The 18,783-nt window shown below is 40.5% G+C and overlaps 1 protein-coding gene across 1 annotated transcript in view; it reads right to left on the reverse strand.

The window, feature by feature from the left end:
- The window catches only part of ATP8A1 (ATPase phospholipid transporting 8A1), a 649,985-nt gene that overhangs the window by 164,540 nt on the left and 466,662 nt on the right, over positions 1-18,783 (reverse strand). The window contains 1 exon segment of the mRNA XM_030191344.1: positions 17,696-17,868. Within this exon segment, the coding sequence (XP_030047204.1) occupies positions 17,696-17,868 (173 nt within the window).

An 18,783-nucleotide genomic window follows, 5' to 3' on the forward strand; every position in this document is an offset into this window, starting at 1 on the left:
TTCCCACAAGACTGAAGCCAAGTACTAATAAATTGAATTTGCATTTGATGACTGCCTCATTTGCATATTGGTGAAGGCTGCAGAATCCGAGTTATAGTCCCAGGGAAAGTGCAGTGGGTCACTGTCCGTGCACCAGAGGAGTGACCGGGGCATGGTGGACATAACTGGAAAGGATTTCCAGTAGGAGGAAGGCATGGCTGAGCAGTCACCCTGAGTGAGAAGGGAGCCCAGGATATTGGGGTTGGTGCCTGCAGTTTACTGAGAGAAGACTCGCTGGAGTCCTGCTCAGGAGCCCGGGTGGAGGGCAGGAAGAGAACACGTCTTTACAAGCTGCTCAGAAGCAGAGTGCTAGGAAGCTGGGCAGAGAGTGTGTGAGCCTTGACAAGAGCCACTAGAGGGCCTCAACACACATGACCACCCCTGAGGGGTTTACAATATACAACTAAATGATAAACTGAGTGCCCTCTGAATGGGCCCTGACTGACTAGGTTAGGAACTGGTTGAGTTGAAGGCGACAGAGGGTAGTGGTAAATAAAGCTCACTTGGAGGAAGGGGATTTCATCAGTGGTGAGCTGCAACATTTGGATCTTGTGCCTGTATGTTTTAATATTTTTGTAAGCGATATTGTTGAAGGGGCTGTCTGGTAAGGTTTGCCTCTTTGCTGATACCAAAATCTGCAACAGGGTAGACACCCCTGATGGTATGGACAAAATAAGAAAGGACCCAGCAAAGCTTGAAGGATGGTCCAGAACGTATCAGATAAGATTTAATGCTAAAAATGCAGTGTCATACATTTGGGCTGCAAAAACCAGAGGGAATGGTACAGTTTAGGGGGCAAAGAACTTTTGTGTACAAAAGAGAAGTGGAACTAGGGTGTGATCGTATTTGAGGATCTTAAGGTGGTCAAACAGGTAGAAAAGGCAATGGTGATGGCTAGAAGGATGCTTGGGTGCATACAAGAGGAATAGCCACTAGGAAAACAGAGGTTAATGTGTCTATATAAGACTCCGGTGAGACCTCACTTGCAGTATTGTGTACAATTCTTGAGACTGCACCTTCAAAAAGATATAAACAGGCTGGAGTTGCTCCAGATGATGGTTACTACAATGGTCAGTGGTTTTCATCATAAAGCATATGGGGACAGACTTAAAAATCACAATATGTATACTTTGGAAGAAAGGCAAGTGAGGGGAGATATGATAGAGATGTTTAAATACCTCCATGGCATAAATACATAGGAAATGAATCTCTCATTTGAAAGGAAGCTGTAGACTGAGAAACTATAGGATGAAGGTGAAAGGGGCCAGATTTAGGAGTAACCTAAAGAAATACTTCTCACAGAAAGGGGGTTGAATCTGTGGAATGGACTCCTAGTGTAGGTGGTAGAGACCAAAACTGTAACAATTCAAAAAAGCTTAGGACAGGAACATATGATCTCTAGGGGAGAGGAAGGGATAGTAAACTGCATGGATGGGCAGACTGGTCTTTATCTGCCTTCATTCTATGTTCCTATTAAGCACACTAAGGTCCTCCTCTTGCATTTGCGGGATAGTCAATGTCTGAAGAAACTCTGGTCCAATCAACTGGTCAATACTCAAGCTGGAATATAACATAATAATCACAAAATAATATATTAATTGCAGTGTCTTTATGTACCAGTTTGCCTGTTGAATTTCTTAGGGCTAGACCCCTTTCTATTCCCTGCCCATCTCATTGTCTCCCTGGCAAGAATTTTCTTCAAGTCTGTTGAGCTAATGATAGTACTGTCTAGATTTACATTTTAGTTGATGCACTAATATATTCAATATTGTCTGAATAGGTAGTATTTGGATCTTGTTTTCTTCTAAGGCACATATAGAATATCTTTGGCAGTCTCATCTGATAATCTCTATTTCTAATTGCTTTCTTCTTAGCAATATATGCTATTATTTCTCCACTAAGCCTGGCCTTTGCCCTGTCCCAAAAGAGGATGGGATTTTCTTTATGGGCAGAAATAAAGGATTGAAATTCTTTCCACCTAGTTAGCAGAGTCTCCTGAAACTCGACATCAATGCCAGAGCAAAAATCATTTTAGAATCACAAAATCTACCCTATAGAACTGAAAGTCTACCCAGATTAGGCCATAGCCTGATACAGTTGGGCCAATTTCAGCCCGTATTATCTTAGCCATAAGCATGCTAGAGACTAACCAATAATTTATATAGGATAAGGTGGGCATGTGCCAAATATGTGTAGTCTCTCACGTCAGGGTACAGTACCGTCTAGAACAGGGGTTTTCAACCCAGTCCTCAAGGCACACCCAGCCAGTCAGGATTTTCAGAATACCCCAATGTCTTAAAAACCCCAACTGGTTGGGTGTGCCCTGAGGACTGGGTTGAAAACTTCTATTCCAGAAGTCCAACAAGTCCAAACTATCACATTGCATTGGTATAGCTTTACTTTATTCAAGCTTGTCTCTGGAAGTGGACCGTGATTTATCTAAGGTGGGATTGTAGACCTGATTTTTAATTCTTAATTTTTAATTACTTTTTCTTTTCAAGAATGTATTTTGTTATTTTTCAAGAATAAATCTCAACAGAAATCAAGGGTACATCATCAACAAAAATGAAAGGAAGAAAATCCATAACCCAATTCCACTTAATTAAATGTCTCCAGAAATTTAGTACACTACAGGAGGAGGCAAGACCCAAATACAGACCAATAATTAAAAACCCAAAAGAAAAAGCCTGACTGGTCTGAGAAATAGATTCTAACTATAAAGTAGCATTTAACTCTCTTGTATGGAAGATAATGGAAGAAGGGGAGTAGAAGTAGTAGAAGCAGTAATAGGTAATTTATCACTAGGGAAAAAATAGAATTGAGAAGAGGTAAAACTAACGTGCAGCACATAATCAATCTGACATCTTATTCCTCTCCCCATTTGAATCCAAATTAAATAATATTCCACTCAAAGGACACAAGGGATGGGAATGGCCTAAGTCAAGATGGCGGCTTGAGGAGACCCGTAAGACGCAGACTCTGCTGCTAAAAGTTTCTCCATGGGAAAACAGAGCAAAGACCCAGGTCTACCCTCAGGACCAGGGATTACCTTCAGTAGCTCCAGGGCTGATGGATTCCTTCGTGGTCCGTGGATCCAGAGGTTCAGCTTCTGCAAGCATTTCAGCTGGGAGCAGCCCCTTGACAGGGAATCGGCTAAACACCCTTGAAATGTTACACTGTCTCCTAAAGTAAGGAGTGCTACTGCGCAGCCGCTTCCACTGGAGCTCATTGCAGGAGCTGCTGGTCGAGCAGATCAGCTTGAGGCAAAGCAGGAGTTGAGGATTCTCTTGCTGAAAGCTTGCAGGAAGGTCAACATCCCTCACAGGAAAAAGCTGAGAAGGCTGATTCGGGAATCCCAGCGGGTGATCAATAAACAGCGGTCACCAGAGTGTTTGCAATCTCTGGGAGTGCAGGTCCACTCTTTGCTGTGTCCAGAGGTCTTTAGAGACAATATGGGAAGTTATTTCTACTCTTCAGATGAATTTGAGTTCCCAGATGCAAAAACTTTTTTCAACATTGAAATCTGTGCAGTCAGGGTCATTGGAATTATAGACTTCAGTCACTGATTTAGCGCAAAAATTAGAGACTCTCTGAGGAAAATTGTATACTTTGGAGTGTCATGATGAAGTGTGGTTGAAAAATAGTCTTAATTTAAGAAAAAAGGTAGAGTCATTGGGAAATATGGTTAGGCATGCTAATTTGTGCTTGATCAATTTCCCAATTTCTGCTCAAGATTTGTTTAAAAGATACCTCCTTGAAATATTAAAGGTTCAGTATCTTCCACGCCCCCATGTTCCAAGGTGTATTATTTGCCAAATGGTAAAAAGAAGTCGTCTTCTTCCTCTTAACCATCTGGCGTTATTGTTGGTTCAGTTAGTCTTGGATTCGGATAGAGAACAGCTTATGAAACTTTTCTTCAGAAACAGAGGTGTGTATATGTTTTTTTTTTTTGGAAGCCTCGCAACTCTCAGCATTCATTTCCCATAGGCCCGAAGGGACTTTAGAACCTTCTCAGTAATTTGAGAATGATACTCCTATTTAGCTTGTAGCTTCAGACACCTTAACTCATAACTTTATTTTCCTTGTACCCTTTCTTTTTGAGAGTTCCTGTTTTTTCATCTTAATCTTTGCCTCATAATTGTGGACTAATAACACTGTATTCTTTGTCTTTTCCCTTTTGTGTAGTAATTTCTTTTTTGGGGGGAGGGATATGATGTGATTTCTGATGTTATGTTAATTGTAATCTTATGTTTTGAAAGTTATACAATTTAAAAAAATATATACTCTACTCAAAGCACTTTCACATTGTTTTTGGATTTACCAATACCTGGAGTACTCAAATTTCTACACTCCTATTAGGAAGGGGGTCCAACATCTCTTATTCACAGTATTTTTAAAAAACATTTTAAATTAAGGCACCTTTTAATATGTTGCATTAGGCACTAACATGGCTAACACAGCAAAAAAATGGGTAGGACGTACCATAGTGTTATGCGGTAGTTTTAGAAATGTGAGTATGCTAAACCGCATGCTAAAAGATTTTTCTTATTTTTATTTTAAGGGAGTGTGCCAGGGGTAGAGAGCAGCCATTCCTGTGCTAACCATTGAGCACATCTACATTACCATGTGATAAATGGTTAGAGCACGGATAATGCAGGAGCCCTTACCGCCTACAAAATAGGAGGCAATAAGTGCTCCTGCAGTAATTTTTACAAATGGCCGTGCACTAGTGGCAATATTAGTGCATGGACATTATTGCAAAAAGGGCAATTTTATGGCTTCGATAAAAAATGGCCCTGAGTGGGAAACACTTGAATAGTGGTGCGTTAAGGCCTATTTTTACCCAACTTAGTAAAAGGACTCCTAAATTTTTATATAGGAAATTTAGGAAAAAGAATAGGTAAGCTACAGTCTCAAAGAGACTTGGCTCTCAAAACTTTCAGCTTACCAACCTATTTATTTATTCAATTTTATAGCCTGTCCTCCTGACCATGCCCAGAACGGGTTACACGCTTACAATCATAATAAAATAGAATAGCAATAAAATAAAAATCAATCTGCCAGCTTAACAGAATAAACACCATTTACCAATCAGAATCAGTCAGGATCCAGGGATGCAATGTTATGAACCTATACAAATTTAGTGATGAGAAATCTGCCAGCTTCCTTAACTTCTGTTAACATTTCATCATCTATATGTTAATTCTGGCCTGGTGGATGATAATAAAGCCCCACTAGTATTCTCTCTCCCTTTACATACAGTGGTGGAAATAAGTATTTGATCCCTTGCTGATTTTGTAAGTGTGCCCACTGACAAAGACATGAGCAGCCCATAATTGAAGGGTAGGTTATTGGTAACAGTGAGAGATAGCACATCACAAATTAAATCCGGAAAATCACATTGTGGAAAGTATATGAATTTATTTGCATTCTGCAGAGGGAAATAAGTATTTGATCCCCCACCAACCAGTAAGAGATCTGGCCCCTACAGACCAGGTAGATGCTCCAAATCAACTCGTTACCTGCATGACAGACAGCTGTCGGCAATGGTCACCTGTATGAAAGACACCTGTCCACAGACTCAGTGAATCAGTCAGACTCTAACCTCTACAAAATGGCCAAGAGCAAGGAGCTGTCTAAGGATGTCAGGGACAAGATCATACACCTGCACAAGGCTGGAATGGGCTACAAAACCATCAGTAAGACGCTGGGCGAGAAGGAGACAACTGTTGGTGCCATAGTAAGAAAATGGAAGAAGTACAAAATGACTGTCAATCGAGAAAGATCTGGGGCTTCACGCAAAATCTCACCTCGTGGGGTATCCTTGATCATGAGGAAGGTTAGAAATCAGCCTACAACTACAAGGGGGGAACTTGTCAATGATCTCAAGGCAGCTGGGACCACTGTCACCACGAAAACCATTGGTAACACATTACGACATAACGGATTGCAATCCTGCAGTGCCCGCAAGGTCCCCCTGCTCCGGAAGGCACATGTGACGGCCCGTCTGAAGTTTGCCAGTGAACACCTGGATGATGCCGAGAGTGATTGGGAGAAGGTGCTGTGGTCAGATGAGACAAAAATTGAGCTCTTTGGCATGAACTCAACTCGCCGTGTTTGGAGGAAGAGAAATGCTGCCTATGACCCAAAGAACACCGTCCCCACTGTCAAGCATGGAGGTGGAAATGTTATGTTTTGGGGGTGTTTCTCTGCTAAGGGCACAGGACTACTTCACCGCATCAATGGGAGAATGGATGGGGCCATGTACCGTACAATTCTGAGTGACAACCTCCTTCCCTCCGCCAGGGCCTTAAAAATGGGTCGTGGCTGGGTCTTCCAGCACGACAATGACCCAAAACATACAGCCAAGGCAACAAAGGAGTGGCTCAGGAAGAAGCACATTAGGGTCATGGAGTGGCCTAGCCAGTCACCAGACCTTAATCCCATTGAAAACTTATGGAGGGAGCTGAAGCTGCGAGTTGCCAAGCGACAGCCCAGAACTCTTAATGATTTAGAGATGATCTGCAAAGAGGAGTGGACCAAAATTCCTCCTGACATGTGTGCAAACCTCATCATCAACTACAGAAGACGTCTGACCGCTGTGCTTGCCAACAAGGGTTTTGCCACCAAGTATTAGGTCTTGTTTGCCAGAGGGATTAAATACTTATTTCCCTCTGCAGAATGCAAATAAATTCATATACTTTCCACAATGTGATTTTCCGGATTTAATTTGTGATGTGCTATCTCTCACTGTTACCAATAACCTACCCTTCAATTATGGGCTGCTCATGTCTTTGTCAGTGGGCACACTTACAAAATCAGCAAGGGATCAAATACTTATTTCCACCACTGTATGGAATTTCCATCCATAAAAATTCCACATTGCCATTTCCTGCTGAATGTTTTAATGTTTGACTTTTTAATGTATAGTGCCCCTCCCCCACTCCAAATTAACCCACCGTATCACTGAGATATAATTTGTACTCTGGTAACAGTGTCCCACTGGTTATCTTTCTTTCTGAGATGCTTATTACATCTACCTTTTCATTTAATACTAAACATTTTAACTCTCACAGCCTAATTTTAGGCTTCTAGCATTTGTATACAGATATTTCAAAAAGTGTGTGTGCGTTTAATTTCTATCTACAAACTACTTAGAAGTTGACAGGGATAATTTGCAGTCTTTACTCTGGTCTCCCCCTTAAAGGCTCTTGACTGACTTTTGCTTTTGTTGTAACCTGTTATCAGGACAGCTGACAAAGGAGATGCTGTAATGGTATATAAAGGAAATAATGAGATAGCAATATAATGATAAAAGCTACAAGGTTTAGTGGGAGACCTGACTAAAGGTTTGCAGCTGCAGATCAATCAATTTTTCCAAGTTAAAAAAACAGATACCACTTTTATAGACTTTACCTACAAATTCATAAAATGCTGGCCAAAGTTCCAGAATGTTAATTATTATAGATGTCTTTTTGACAGCAAAAGTTGGCTCATATGTGAATAGAGGCAATCAATTTATTTATTACCTTTAATGTGTACTTACACAGTTATAACACTACTTTATCAAATTTACTACAAATCATTTCTATAGCGCTACCAGTCGTATGAAGGATTCATCTAATTTTACAGTGATTATCTTACAAAAAAGAGAATTACTTTTGTATTAGTGAATCTGGACATAACTACTCTGTACACTAGCAACCTTCAAAAGGTGGCTCTAGGGGTTATTTTTTTGTTTTTTTAATTTTAGCATCTTATATATTGCCTGCAAGCCCAAAAGCTATCGATGCAGTGTACATTCAGGTACAGTGGGTATTTTTCTTTCCTTGGAGGGCTCACAATTTGAGTTTGTACCTGAGCCAATGGAGAGTTAAGGGACCCTTTTACTATACTGCAGTAAAAGAGGCCCTGTGCTAGCAGTGGCAGATGTTTTTGCCGTGCACCAGGGTCCCCTTTACCAGAGCGGGTGGCACTAACCAAAAACGAAATGGCCATGTGGTAAGCTTGCACTTGCTGCGCAGCCATTTCGGGGGTGGGGGGTGCGGGACACTTACCATCACCAACTGAGGGGACACGGTAAGGGATCCCACGCTAACCTGGCAGTAACCAGGCAATACACGATGCTGCCCGAGTACTGCCAGGTAACCCCCTGAGGAATATTTTTTCAATATTTCTGCTAGCGCCAGAAATGGCAGCGCTGGGGGTGGAACTATCGTCGGCACCCATAGTGGGCTGGTGGTAGTTCTGGGTTGCCACGCAACAACCCTTTAGTAAAAGGGCCCCTAAGTGACTTGCCCAGGATTAAAAGCAGTTGCAATGGGATCTGAAGCAGATTCTCATAGTTGTAACCATTAGACTACTCCTTCACTTCATTTATTATTTATGGTTTTAGATACTAGACCAAAATTACCACAGGTTGCAAAAAGAGTTTTGGTGGGAGTCACATAATTAGAAATGAAAAACATTTTTTGTTAAATTGAACAATTTACTCAACAGATTTCAGGTATGGCCATGAGTGCTACCATAGCTCTACCCCTAGCAAATTTGTACTGAAATAGATCTATACCTCTTCCTTCACTAGGGAAAGGGACAAAGCAGAAGCTACAGTTTTTACACTAAATACATGCAACCAATACATACAATTTGTAACATAGGTATTTTTAGATGTAACACTGTTTAAGATGACAGGTCAGTTTTTTAAAATGACTACCACTCTGGTGTACTGGAAAGCTACTGCCTGTAATACTGTTTTCCATTATTCACGTTTCACTCTTTTCCCATAAAGAATAGTTTAGCATTTTTATAATTCTTGATTCTCAGGAGGACTTGTTCCAATATTCAGGAGTTTTAAGAACAGTCTAAGGGTCTAGTAAAAAGCTTCTAGTTAGCAGATATCCTTTGAATATAATTTTTAAAAAGGCATACAAGAGGACACTGTACTGGATATAAACTATGCTCTTTTCTTCAAACTCAAAAAAAAAAAGAGGAGGAACATCTGACTTGTGTAATGGAACTTTATGCTCTGGTGTTGTGTTTCTTGGGTAAACCCTTGAAACGTTGCCTAGTTGAGATCCCTGAACATCAAGTGTATTCCTCTGGCAAGTTTATCATAAATAGGACAAACATGGGATTGTAAGTCTGCAAGACAGTCAAGTGATTGGACATTTTAAATGTGGATACTATCGTCTTCATTCTTTAGCAGGTCACCTAAATTTATAGGAGTGGAGTAGCCTAGTGGTTAGTGCAGCAGACTTTGATCCTGGTGAACTGGGTTTGATTCCCACTGCAACTCCTTGTGACTCTGGGCAAGTCACTTAACCCTCCATTGCCCCAGGTACAAATAACTACCTGTGTATACTATCCAGCTTATAATCAAAAGAGAAAAACGCCTATATTTCGACCCAAATCGGGAGATGGGCGTTTTTCTCGCAAAGGCGCCCAAATCGGTATAATCGAAAGCCGATTTTGGGCGTTTCCAACTGCACTCCGTCGCGGAAACAAGTAAAGTTGACGGGGGCATGTCGGAGGCGGGACTGGGGCGTGGTTATCAGCCGAGGAGAGTTGGGCATCTTTAGTTGATAATCGAAAAAAAGGCGTTTTTACCGCGATTTTGGGTCACTTTTTTTGGACCCTTTTTTTTCACGAACAAGTCCCAAAAAAGTGCCCCAACTGCCCAGATGATCACTGGAGGGAATCGAGGATGACCTCTCCGGACTCCCCAGTGGTCACTAACCCCCTCCCACCAAAAAAAAACCCAATTTAAAAACTTTTTTTCCAGCCTCTTATGCCAGCCTCAAATGCCGTACCCACCTCCATGAAAGCAAATATGTTCAATCCTGTCACAAGCCTTCCCTGGGTCAGATGCGGCGCTTGGGTGCACCACAGGGGTCACATCAGCAATGCATTGTGGTGGGTGTAGGGTATTGGGCTCCATGATTTTCTTAGCTTCTGTTACAGTCTCACGATTTGGTAGTTGGTGGGCTCTTCTCCCATGGTGCTTTTCCCCGTGACTACGGGGTCAGAGTGTGCCCTGTTGTGGTTTCCGGTAGTCCAGAGGTAGTGGCCCATTTTTGTTAGCCAGTTTTAGATCCCTTCTATGTGTTAGCCACGTAGAGAACTTAGTTCTTACCTTGAATGTGGCTGAAAGAGGGCATTGTACAACATTCTGCCAGCTCTGACCTACTGCTAATCTCATTACCACGGAGACTCGTTGCCAGTGGTGAGGCACAGCCTCTGATCTGCAGTTAACTGTGAGTAAAAGTGGTTATTCCAATAAAGCACAGTTTTGGGAGAGATTAGTCCTTCAGGTGTCCACTGCTGTCCAATGTTAGACAGCAGCAACAAGTCCTAGATGCCTGCGTGTGTGCAGGTCCTGGAGCACTTTTAGTGGGTACCGCAAGTGCCATTCAGCCAGGTTGCCCCAGGCCCATCCCCCCCCCCCACCTGTAACACTTGTGCTGGTAAATGGGGAGGTCTCCAAAAACCCACTGTACCCACATGTAGGTGCCCCCTAAGAGCTATGGTAGTGTTGTACATTTGTGGGTAGTGGGTTTTGGGGGGAGGGGGGTTGGTAGCTCAGTACCCGTGGTAAGGGAGCTATGCATGTGGGAGCTTTTTCTGAAGTCCACCGCACTGACCTAGGGTGCCCAGTTGGTGTCCTGGCATATCAGGGGGGCGAGTGTACTACCAATCCTGGCCCCTCCCATGACCAAATGGCTCGGATTAGGACGTTTTTGAGCTGGGCGTTTTTAGTTTCCATTATCGCTAAAAAAAACAACAAACGCCCAGCTCAAAAACGTCCATTTTCCCTCGAAAATACGGTTCGGCCCGCCCCTTCACGGACCCGTTCTCCGGAGATAAACGCCCATGGAGATAGGCGTTTCCGTTCGATTATGCCCTCCACGTCAACCTCTTTGAATGTAGGTTGTAAAACCACAGAAAGGCAGATCAGTCCTATTCCCTAGAATACTGGCCATCCACATAATATAGACTTATGGGAGGTAAATAGCAGTAACATGACTACTCATTCGATAATTATCTGCTAAAATGGATTACTGTGTAATTGTTAGGGGATATTCACAGAGGAGGAGGCATAAGAAGGGGCCAACATTTACACATATTAAATTACAGAATATTGTAATTTACATGAGGAATGACACATGGACCTGTTAAGTGTGTGCGCCTATATTTTTGCACATTGATATGATTTTACATTAACATTCAATAAAAACACTTAGGCCAAAATTCTATATATGGGGCCTTATACTATAAAGGTTATGGTCCTAATTTCTAAGTATAATTTGCACTCCTAAATTTACGTTCCTAATTACGTGCACAATCTATTTTGAAGCATAATTATGCTCCTAAATGTAGGAGCATAACCTTTATAGAAAAGGTCCATGGTGCCAAAAATCGGCACAAATAAAATTTCACACTAAGCATAGTTGGGTGCCATTATAGAATAGCGTTTGCCACCGGGATCCGTAACCAATTTAGGCACGAAGACTTACACAAAGTAAATCTGGTTCAAATTCTTATGCCTAAATCATGCTTGGATCTTCATTATTCTATAAAACTGCGTGTACATTCCAGGAAATCCCCCAATTCTCCCATGCCCATGCCATGGCCACATCCCTTTTCCAGATCTGCACATATATTTTACATGCAGATCCCGGCGCCTAAAAATGTGCATGTAAATTTCATGAATGCCAATTAGTTAAAATAATTAGCACCCAATTATTGGTGCAAATTGGCTTAAATTGCATGCAGAAATTGGGTGCATGCCCAAATTTCTGCGTGCACTTTTTAGCGCCATATATAGGATTAGGCTGTTATAAAATAGGCTCACTGCCCCAGAAATATTGTGCCTACATTTTGGTGTCCAATTTTGTATATGCCTCATTTTAGTATTGTTTGTAATTATCTTTTGAGTGATTGTTTTGCTTTCTGTCTAAAAATGGTGTTCCTTTCTTTTTAAATTCATTTTTAACAATTTTTTTAAAGAATGTGTAAAGTGCTTCGATCTACTTGTTAGCAGTATGTGGTACAAGAAGTTCTTAATAAACAATAATCAGAAAGAACAGCTGGGCTTAAAAGAAGTTTGAATATATTCCTGAGGGTAAAGTCCATAAACTTATTAAGGTAGACTCAGGAAACACCACTGCTTATTCCTGGGTTAAACAAATTACTGCCTGTATGACGTGTTACTGCAAGGCAGATTAAGGAGTTTCTAAATCCAAAACATGGGCATGTTTTTCATTTAAAGCATTAATTACTGATTGATATTAATTGAAGGAGCTAAAGTGCTACGTACATTAGTTGAACTCTTTAAATACCAGTTAATTGACAGTTGATGATTTTTAACATGTGAGCTTTGACACATGCATAGTTCTTAGAATGTAATCTATACTGAAAATTCAGAAGATTGTTTTTCTTATTATTCTGTCTTATACTCCACTCAGTTTCCAAATAGGATCACATGAAAGAAGGCCTCAACAAAAGAGGGAAATGATTAAACATAAACAGCCAATACAAAGCTCATCAAATTGCCTCTATTTTAGCAAAGATAAGTTTTCAAAGCACTGCAAAAAAAAGAAAAAGAAGTAATCTGCCTTAGTTGTTTAGTCAAGCTATTCCAAATTTTTGCACCTTGATATGAAAATAAGTGCTCAAAGACAGACATCAACCAAGTATTTTTAACTGATGGATAAGCAAGTTGCACAATTTGTGAGAAACAAGAGTTTTGTTTGTAATTACAGATATGAAGTAATTGACTCAACCTTTCAGAACTTTGGCCTTGTAGTGATTTGCTAACTCTTCATGGTCTTGCTCTACTCTTACCATATACTGGGTGCATTAGCTGAATGAGTTCATCTTCACAAGATTTCATATTCATTTACTATGTAAGACCTAGGGTTGGTATCTTGTTACTTTTTGGGTTTCTCCTAGGCACTTGTAACCAAGGTTTGGCTACTGTTTGAAGCAGGATCTATTGGTTTGACCCAATATACAACTCTTATGTTCTCAAGTTTCATTCATTTACAGAGGAGAGTAGGCACAAAGGAGATATGATACAGAAAAATATTAGGTGTGCAATTAGATCAAAACTTTACTATGGAAGCTCATACATTGGCATTAACAAAGAACATTTTCTATTAAAAATATTTATTTTGATTTGGCTGTAGGTTTTTATTTTACTCAGTTTAAAATACTAGTCCAAGCTTTATCCAGGCGCAAATGGATTACTATAACATTTCATATACTGAAGGAAATGTAACTATAAGATATCTTATAGAATACAGCTTAGCAAATTTGAATGAGAAACTCCTTTACTGATTAGACTACATTGGCTGCCATTGAAAGCTCGAATATTATTTAAGGTGTGTAGATTTATCTTTTGAATTTTCATGGATTAGCTCCACCCTATATGAAGAATATGATGCTACTTCCCCTGAGGAAATCAAGGAATCAAGGAAATTTGGTTCTTCATTTCCTATCAATAAAGAGAATTAAATTGAAAAGAATTCTTTCAGCCTTAGGCTCTTATCAATTGGCCTTAAGTTGGAATTCTTTTCCCCAGGAGCTGAGATTAAAACCTGAATATATAAAAGGTTTTGAAAGAAACAGAAAACCTACCTGTTTCAAAAATGTCTTAATTAAATGATTATACTTAGCAGTTGTGGAAAGTTTGTTGGTGCTTGAAGCATTTATATTATTGTATCTTCCTAGAGTTTTGCTCCAATACAAAGACATGGGGACACTCAATGAAATTACATGCAAATACTTTTAAAACAAATAGGAGGAAATATTTTTTCACTCAAAGAATAAGTAAGCTCCAGAACTTGTTGCCAGAGGATGTAGTAACAGCAGTTAGCGTATCTGGGTTAAAAAAAAAAGGTTTAGATAAGTTCCTGAAGGAAAAGTCCATAGTCTTGTTATTGAGATGGGCATGGGGGAAGCTACTGCTTGCCCCAGGATTGGTAGCATGGAATCTTGCTACTAATTGGGCTTCTGCCAAATACTTGTGATCTGGATTGGCCACTATTGGAAGCAGGATACTGAGCTAGATGGACCATTGGTCTAACCCAGTATGGTTATTCTTATGTTCTCTTTGTCTTGGATTGTCATTCACATTGAACCAAATTTATTGGGAAAAAGCAGAATGTAAGTTAGATAAGAAGTCATGTTATGTTACGTTACATCTAAATACTTGATAGCTGCTAATGCACAAAGGAGAGGAAGCTATTTAACATGATATAGAGGTGCAAGTTATCCTCAGGAGCAACATCAGCAGGGTAAAGTTCCACTGCCAGCCTGCAAAGAGCTAACTTCTTGAGTGTTTTGCTGGGATAAATTTCTGACCTTTTATGAGTTGGTGTCAGCATACCTTACCAAGCAGGCTGGCCACATCTTTTCACAACACAGCTTCTGCTTTCTGCAGAAGATCCTCTTGTTCCTGTATGAACTCCTATATACACCCAGTCATGGTTCAGTTTCCTTGTCACAGCTTGGTCTGCACTTCTAAATGTCGTTTTGTGCTTTTTCCTACCTTGTTTCTTGTTGGTGAGTGCCCTGCACTCTACCCAAAAGCAAAGTGGACACAATAGGGGGAAGACTCCACTCCTGTCTTCCCCTAGACCCAGAGTCCTGTCTGTGGACCTAGCCCACTCACCAGTCCTGAGTCTTTCTACTGATGAGAACTGCAACATGCAGGGTGATTGTTAAACATGCTGGGGCCCAGAGTAGAAGTAGATTGTATTTCCTTCAGCTTCTGATAGGCTGGAGTTCAATACAATTGCCCTGCTTGCACCCCCAGTAACACCAGCCCTGAACCCTCTGGTCAATATCTTCACTAGCAGCAAGAAGGTGAAACTTTCACTCTTCTGCTCCATCCTCCTTCTCTCCAACCATCTAACATCAGATGCACTGGTGATTCCCTTGATGTGGTCTTTTCTGTATGTATATTCACCCATTCCTCTCAAAGTAAAGACTTGGAACATAGTAACATAGTAGATGACGGCAGAAAAAGACCTGCACGGTCCATCCAGTCTGCCCAACAAGATAACTCATATTTGCTGCTTTTTGTGTATACCCTACTTTGATTTGTACCTGTGCTCTTCAGGGCACAGACCGTATAAGTCTGCCCAGCACTATCCCCGCCTCCCAACCACCAGCCCCGCCTCCCAACTACTGGCTCTGGCACAGACCGTACAAGTCTGTCCAGCACTATCCCCGCCTCCCAACCACCAGCCCCGCCTCCCGATCCTGACTAAGCTCCTGAGGATCCATTCCTTCGGCACAGGATTCCTTTATGCTTTTCCCACGCATGTTTGAATTCCGTTACCGTTTTCATTTCCACCACCTCCCGCGGGAGGGCATTCCAAGCATCCACTACTCTCTCCGTGAAAAAATACTTCCTGACATTTTTCTTGAGTCTGCCCCCCTTCAATCTCATTTCATGTCCTCTCGTTCTACCACCTTCCCATCTCCGGAAAAGGTTTGTTTGCGGATTAATACCTTTCAAATATTTGAACGTCTGTATCATATCACCCCTGTTTCTCCTTTCCTCCAGAGTATACATGTTTAGTTCAGCAAGTCTCTCCTCATACGTCTTGTAACGCAAATCCCATACCATTCTCGTAGCTTTTCTTTGCACCGCTTCAATTCTTTTTACATCCTTAACAAGATACGGCCTCCAAAACTGAACAAATCCCAACAGCCAAGTACCATGATTCTCGTAGCTCCATAGTGGCCTTGACAAAATTGATTTCCTCGCCTCTTGAGGTTATCAGTACTAATGCCATGCAGGCTTCAAAGATTTCTAGCATTAATCTTTCAACACAAAATCCATCTTCTTTATCTAAATCTAAAGTTTCTAGTCCTCACAGTGTGAAGATTTAGCAATGCTTAATCTTAGCTCTTGGTTTGTCAAGACATTCTGATGTCTGCAAGAAAAACATTCACCAGGTGTACATACACTTTCAAATGTGAGAGGATTTCTTTCTGGTGCTTCACCAATTGTTACAATCTTACCACCATACATCAGTTTGTGTATCATTTATATCATCTTGAACTCTAGACATCTCAGTGCCTTCACCTATCATGCTTCAGTGCATAGCCTTCCAAGCTTCTTAGTCTACCATTATTTCAAGTTTCATGAAAGGATATCTTCATATCCTGTATGAAGGTGCCATTTTAATCACTCTCTAAAGCACCTTACATAGAAGGTGTTCTTTTCCTAGTAGTTGCTCCCTCTACTGGATGAGGAAATGAAATCCAAGCAGTGGTAAGTGTACAGTGCACACAAGTTCATCATAATAAAATAGCTCTATGCACTCACCCAAAGTTCTTACCTAAGGTAATAGTTCCATTCCCCACTGATAAGGAAGTAGTGCTTCCTTCATTTTGTTCAAAATCTCATAATAATCCACTTGAGAAAGTCCTCCAGACTCTAGACTGTAAACAGGCCTTTGTGCATTACCACAAAAGAATTGAATCAGTCAGAAAGTCTATGCAGCTTGTCTTCTTTGACAATAAGAGAATTAGCATTCCAGTGGCTAAAATACTCTGACAAATTGGCTGACATACCATAATTCTGTTATGAACAAACAGGTGCTTCCCCTGAGTTTTAAACTCTCTCCAAATTAACAGCCACAGTGGCTCTCCTAAGGTCTGCCTCATTGGATATGATATGTAAAGCAGTGATATCATCTTTGCTTTATGCATTTACACTACTGCTTAGATAAAACCACAATGAAGGGCCAGTGCCTTCGGTCAAGATGTCCTGGCCAATGTGTCAAGCACTTTTCTTCTCTGAGCTGTTCTAAGTGTAGGACAAAGTGAAAAGATCCAAGGAGTCTTAAGCTTGGGAGACACCACTTGTGCCCAACTCTATCCTGCTTGTCAACAGAAAAAGTATTTTTTGTTCATCTGTATCATTTGTTTTCTGTAGACCACAGAGTTCTCCCCCTCCCCCACCTCCTCTAGAGTTGCCTAAATGTTATGAGCTTTGGAACTGAGGAGCTAAGGAAACTGCTATGCATGAGAAGGGCCACACACGCTTAGAACCTTACACTAAGTTCTGAACTCTGGAGAGCTGTTCCATCCCAGCTGTGATGACATCACCCACTTGTGTGCCTTATCAATCCTACTATCTATGGAAAACACCTGCATAGGTGAGGATGCTTTACAAAACAGGAGGCACGTAGAATGTTTTAAATGAAAAACTGAATCTGCTTCTTCCTGGTTGTCCTTAGTATGTCTTGCAGAGATTGGCTCTTCTTTGTCTACAAGATCTTTTGTAACCCACTTTGGGCAATATGGATAAGTGACAGATAAAAGACTTAAACAAATACTATGGTGAAAATAAAGGAGGAAAAATATAAGGTAGAAACACTGATGGACAATAGAGGAGTCCCAAAATACAAAGTAAAATTACAAATTTATTTCATTTAGAGGAAAATTAGAGGCCACCCATATATCAGTAATAATATAAATATATATATATATTATTTTTTTTTTTCATAATGGTTGAAAACGTAATCATGTTAGGACAAGAATTAACTTTTTTGTTAGCTTGCTTTTTCTCCCCTACAGAAGATATGAACTAGCAAACATGCATCTGATAAATATTAGAACAGTTAAGAAATCTTACCTGCAACAAATAACTGCCTTACATGATAAAGCCAGGTCCAGAAAATACTGTCTAACCCCAAATGTCAGTGCATACTTCAGTGATTTACCATCAATAATGAGAGCAAAGTCATTTTCCTTCCTCAAAGCACTGCCAAGAGTAGTACAGTGATGACTTAAGATCTCTCGTGTGGCCTGTTACATAACACATAAAAAGATAAATGTAAAAATTCCTTGCATAATGAAAGCTGCTCCCTGAATACTTGCAGAGTATAGTAACATACAGAGTCCTTACTACATGGCAAATATAAATTCAAATTTATTATATAAGAACTAGATGAAAAATAATTGTTTACATTTACTTGGAAAAAAAGTACTCCATCTTTGGGGCCAAAGGTTCAGAAGAAACTACTCAACATGTTTTAAAAAGGCATGCATCTAAGTAATTTGTAATGTTTGAATCTCAGAAAATACAGTTCTAAATGTAAAACAAACTTAATTAGACTTCTCCATGACTTATGCTAGACCAGGGGTTCAAAAAATGTGTGTCCTAGCAAATGGGTAAAGCAGAGCTGTAATTGTTCAACCAGAAGAAAAAGGAACAAAACAATACAAAATCAGCACTTTTTAAAATTAATTAAAAACAAAATATATTGCCCACTGAGAGACTGAAAACACAGAAGGCCACTCGTACATCTTGTCACTGTTTCCTGTACAGCACTACAGCTGCACTTTGTAATCTGAATGATTTCCAGACTGTTTAAATGGATGGAAATGCACAACATCACAGTGCCTACATGGATCATCAGGGTAAGAATTGGAAAATATGTATTGAGGCACTGGCAGATACACATATACTCACCAGCATGTGCAGCAGGAGTGCTTTCTACCTATATAGGTACTAAACTCAGAAACTGCATATATATTTGCCTGGGCATTACATGTGTTTATCTCAGATTTTAAAAAGCTACATGTACAAAGGAGTCAAGGAGACAAATGAAGATCCTTTATCATGAATTTTTGAGATGGTGTCAGATACCACAGAGGTCAGCACAATTGCTCTTGAATCACTGGAGGAGACCCCAGGTTGCACTGATCAACTAGCTGGTA

Source organism: Microcaecilia unicolor, chromosome 2 (assembly GCF_901765095.1).
Source record: "Microcaecilia unicolor chromosome 2, aMicUni1.1, whole genome shotgun sequence".
NCBI lineage: Eukaryota > Metazoa > Chordata > Amphibia > Gymnophiona > Siphonopidae > Microcaecilia > Microcaecilia unicolor.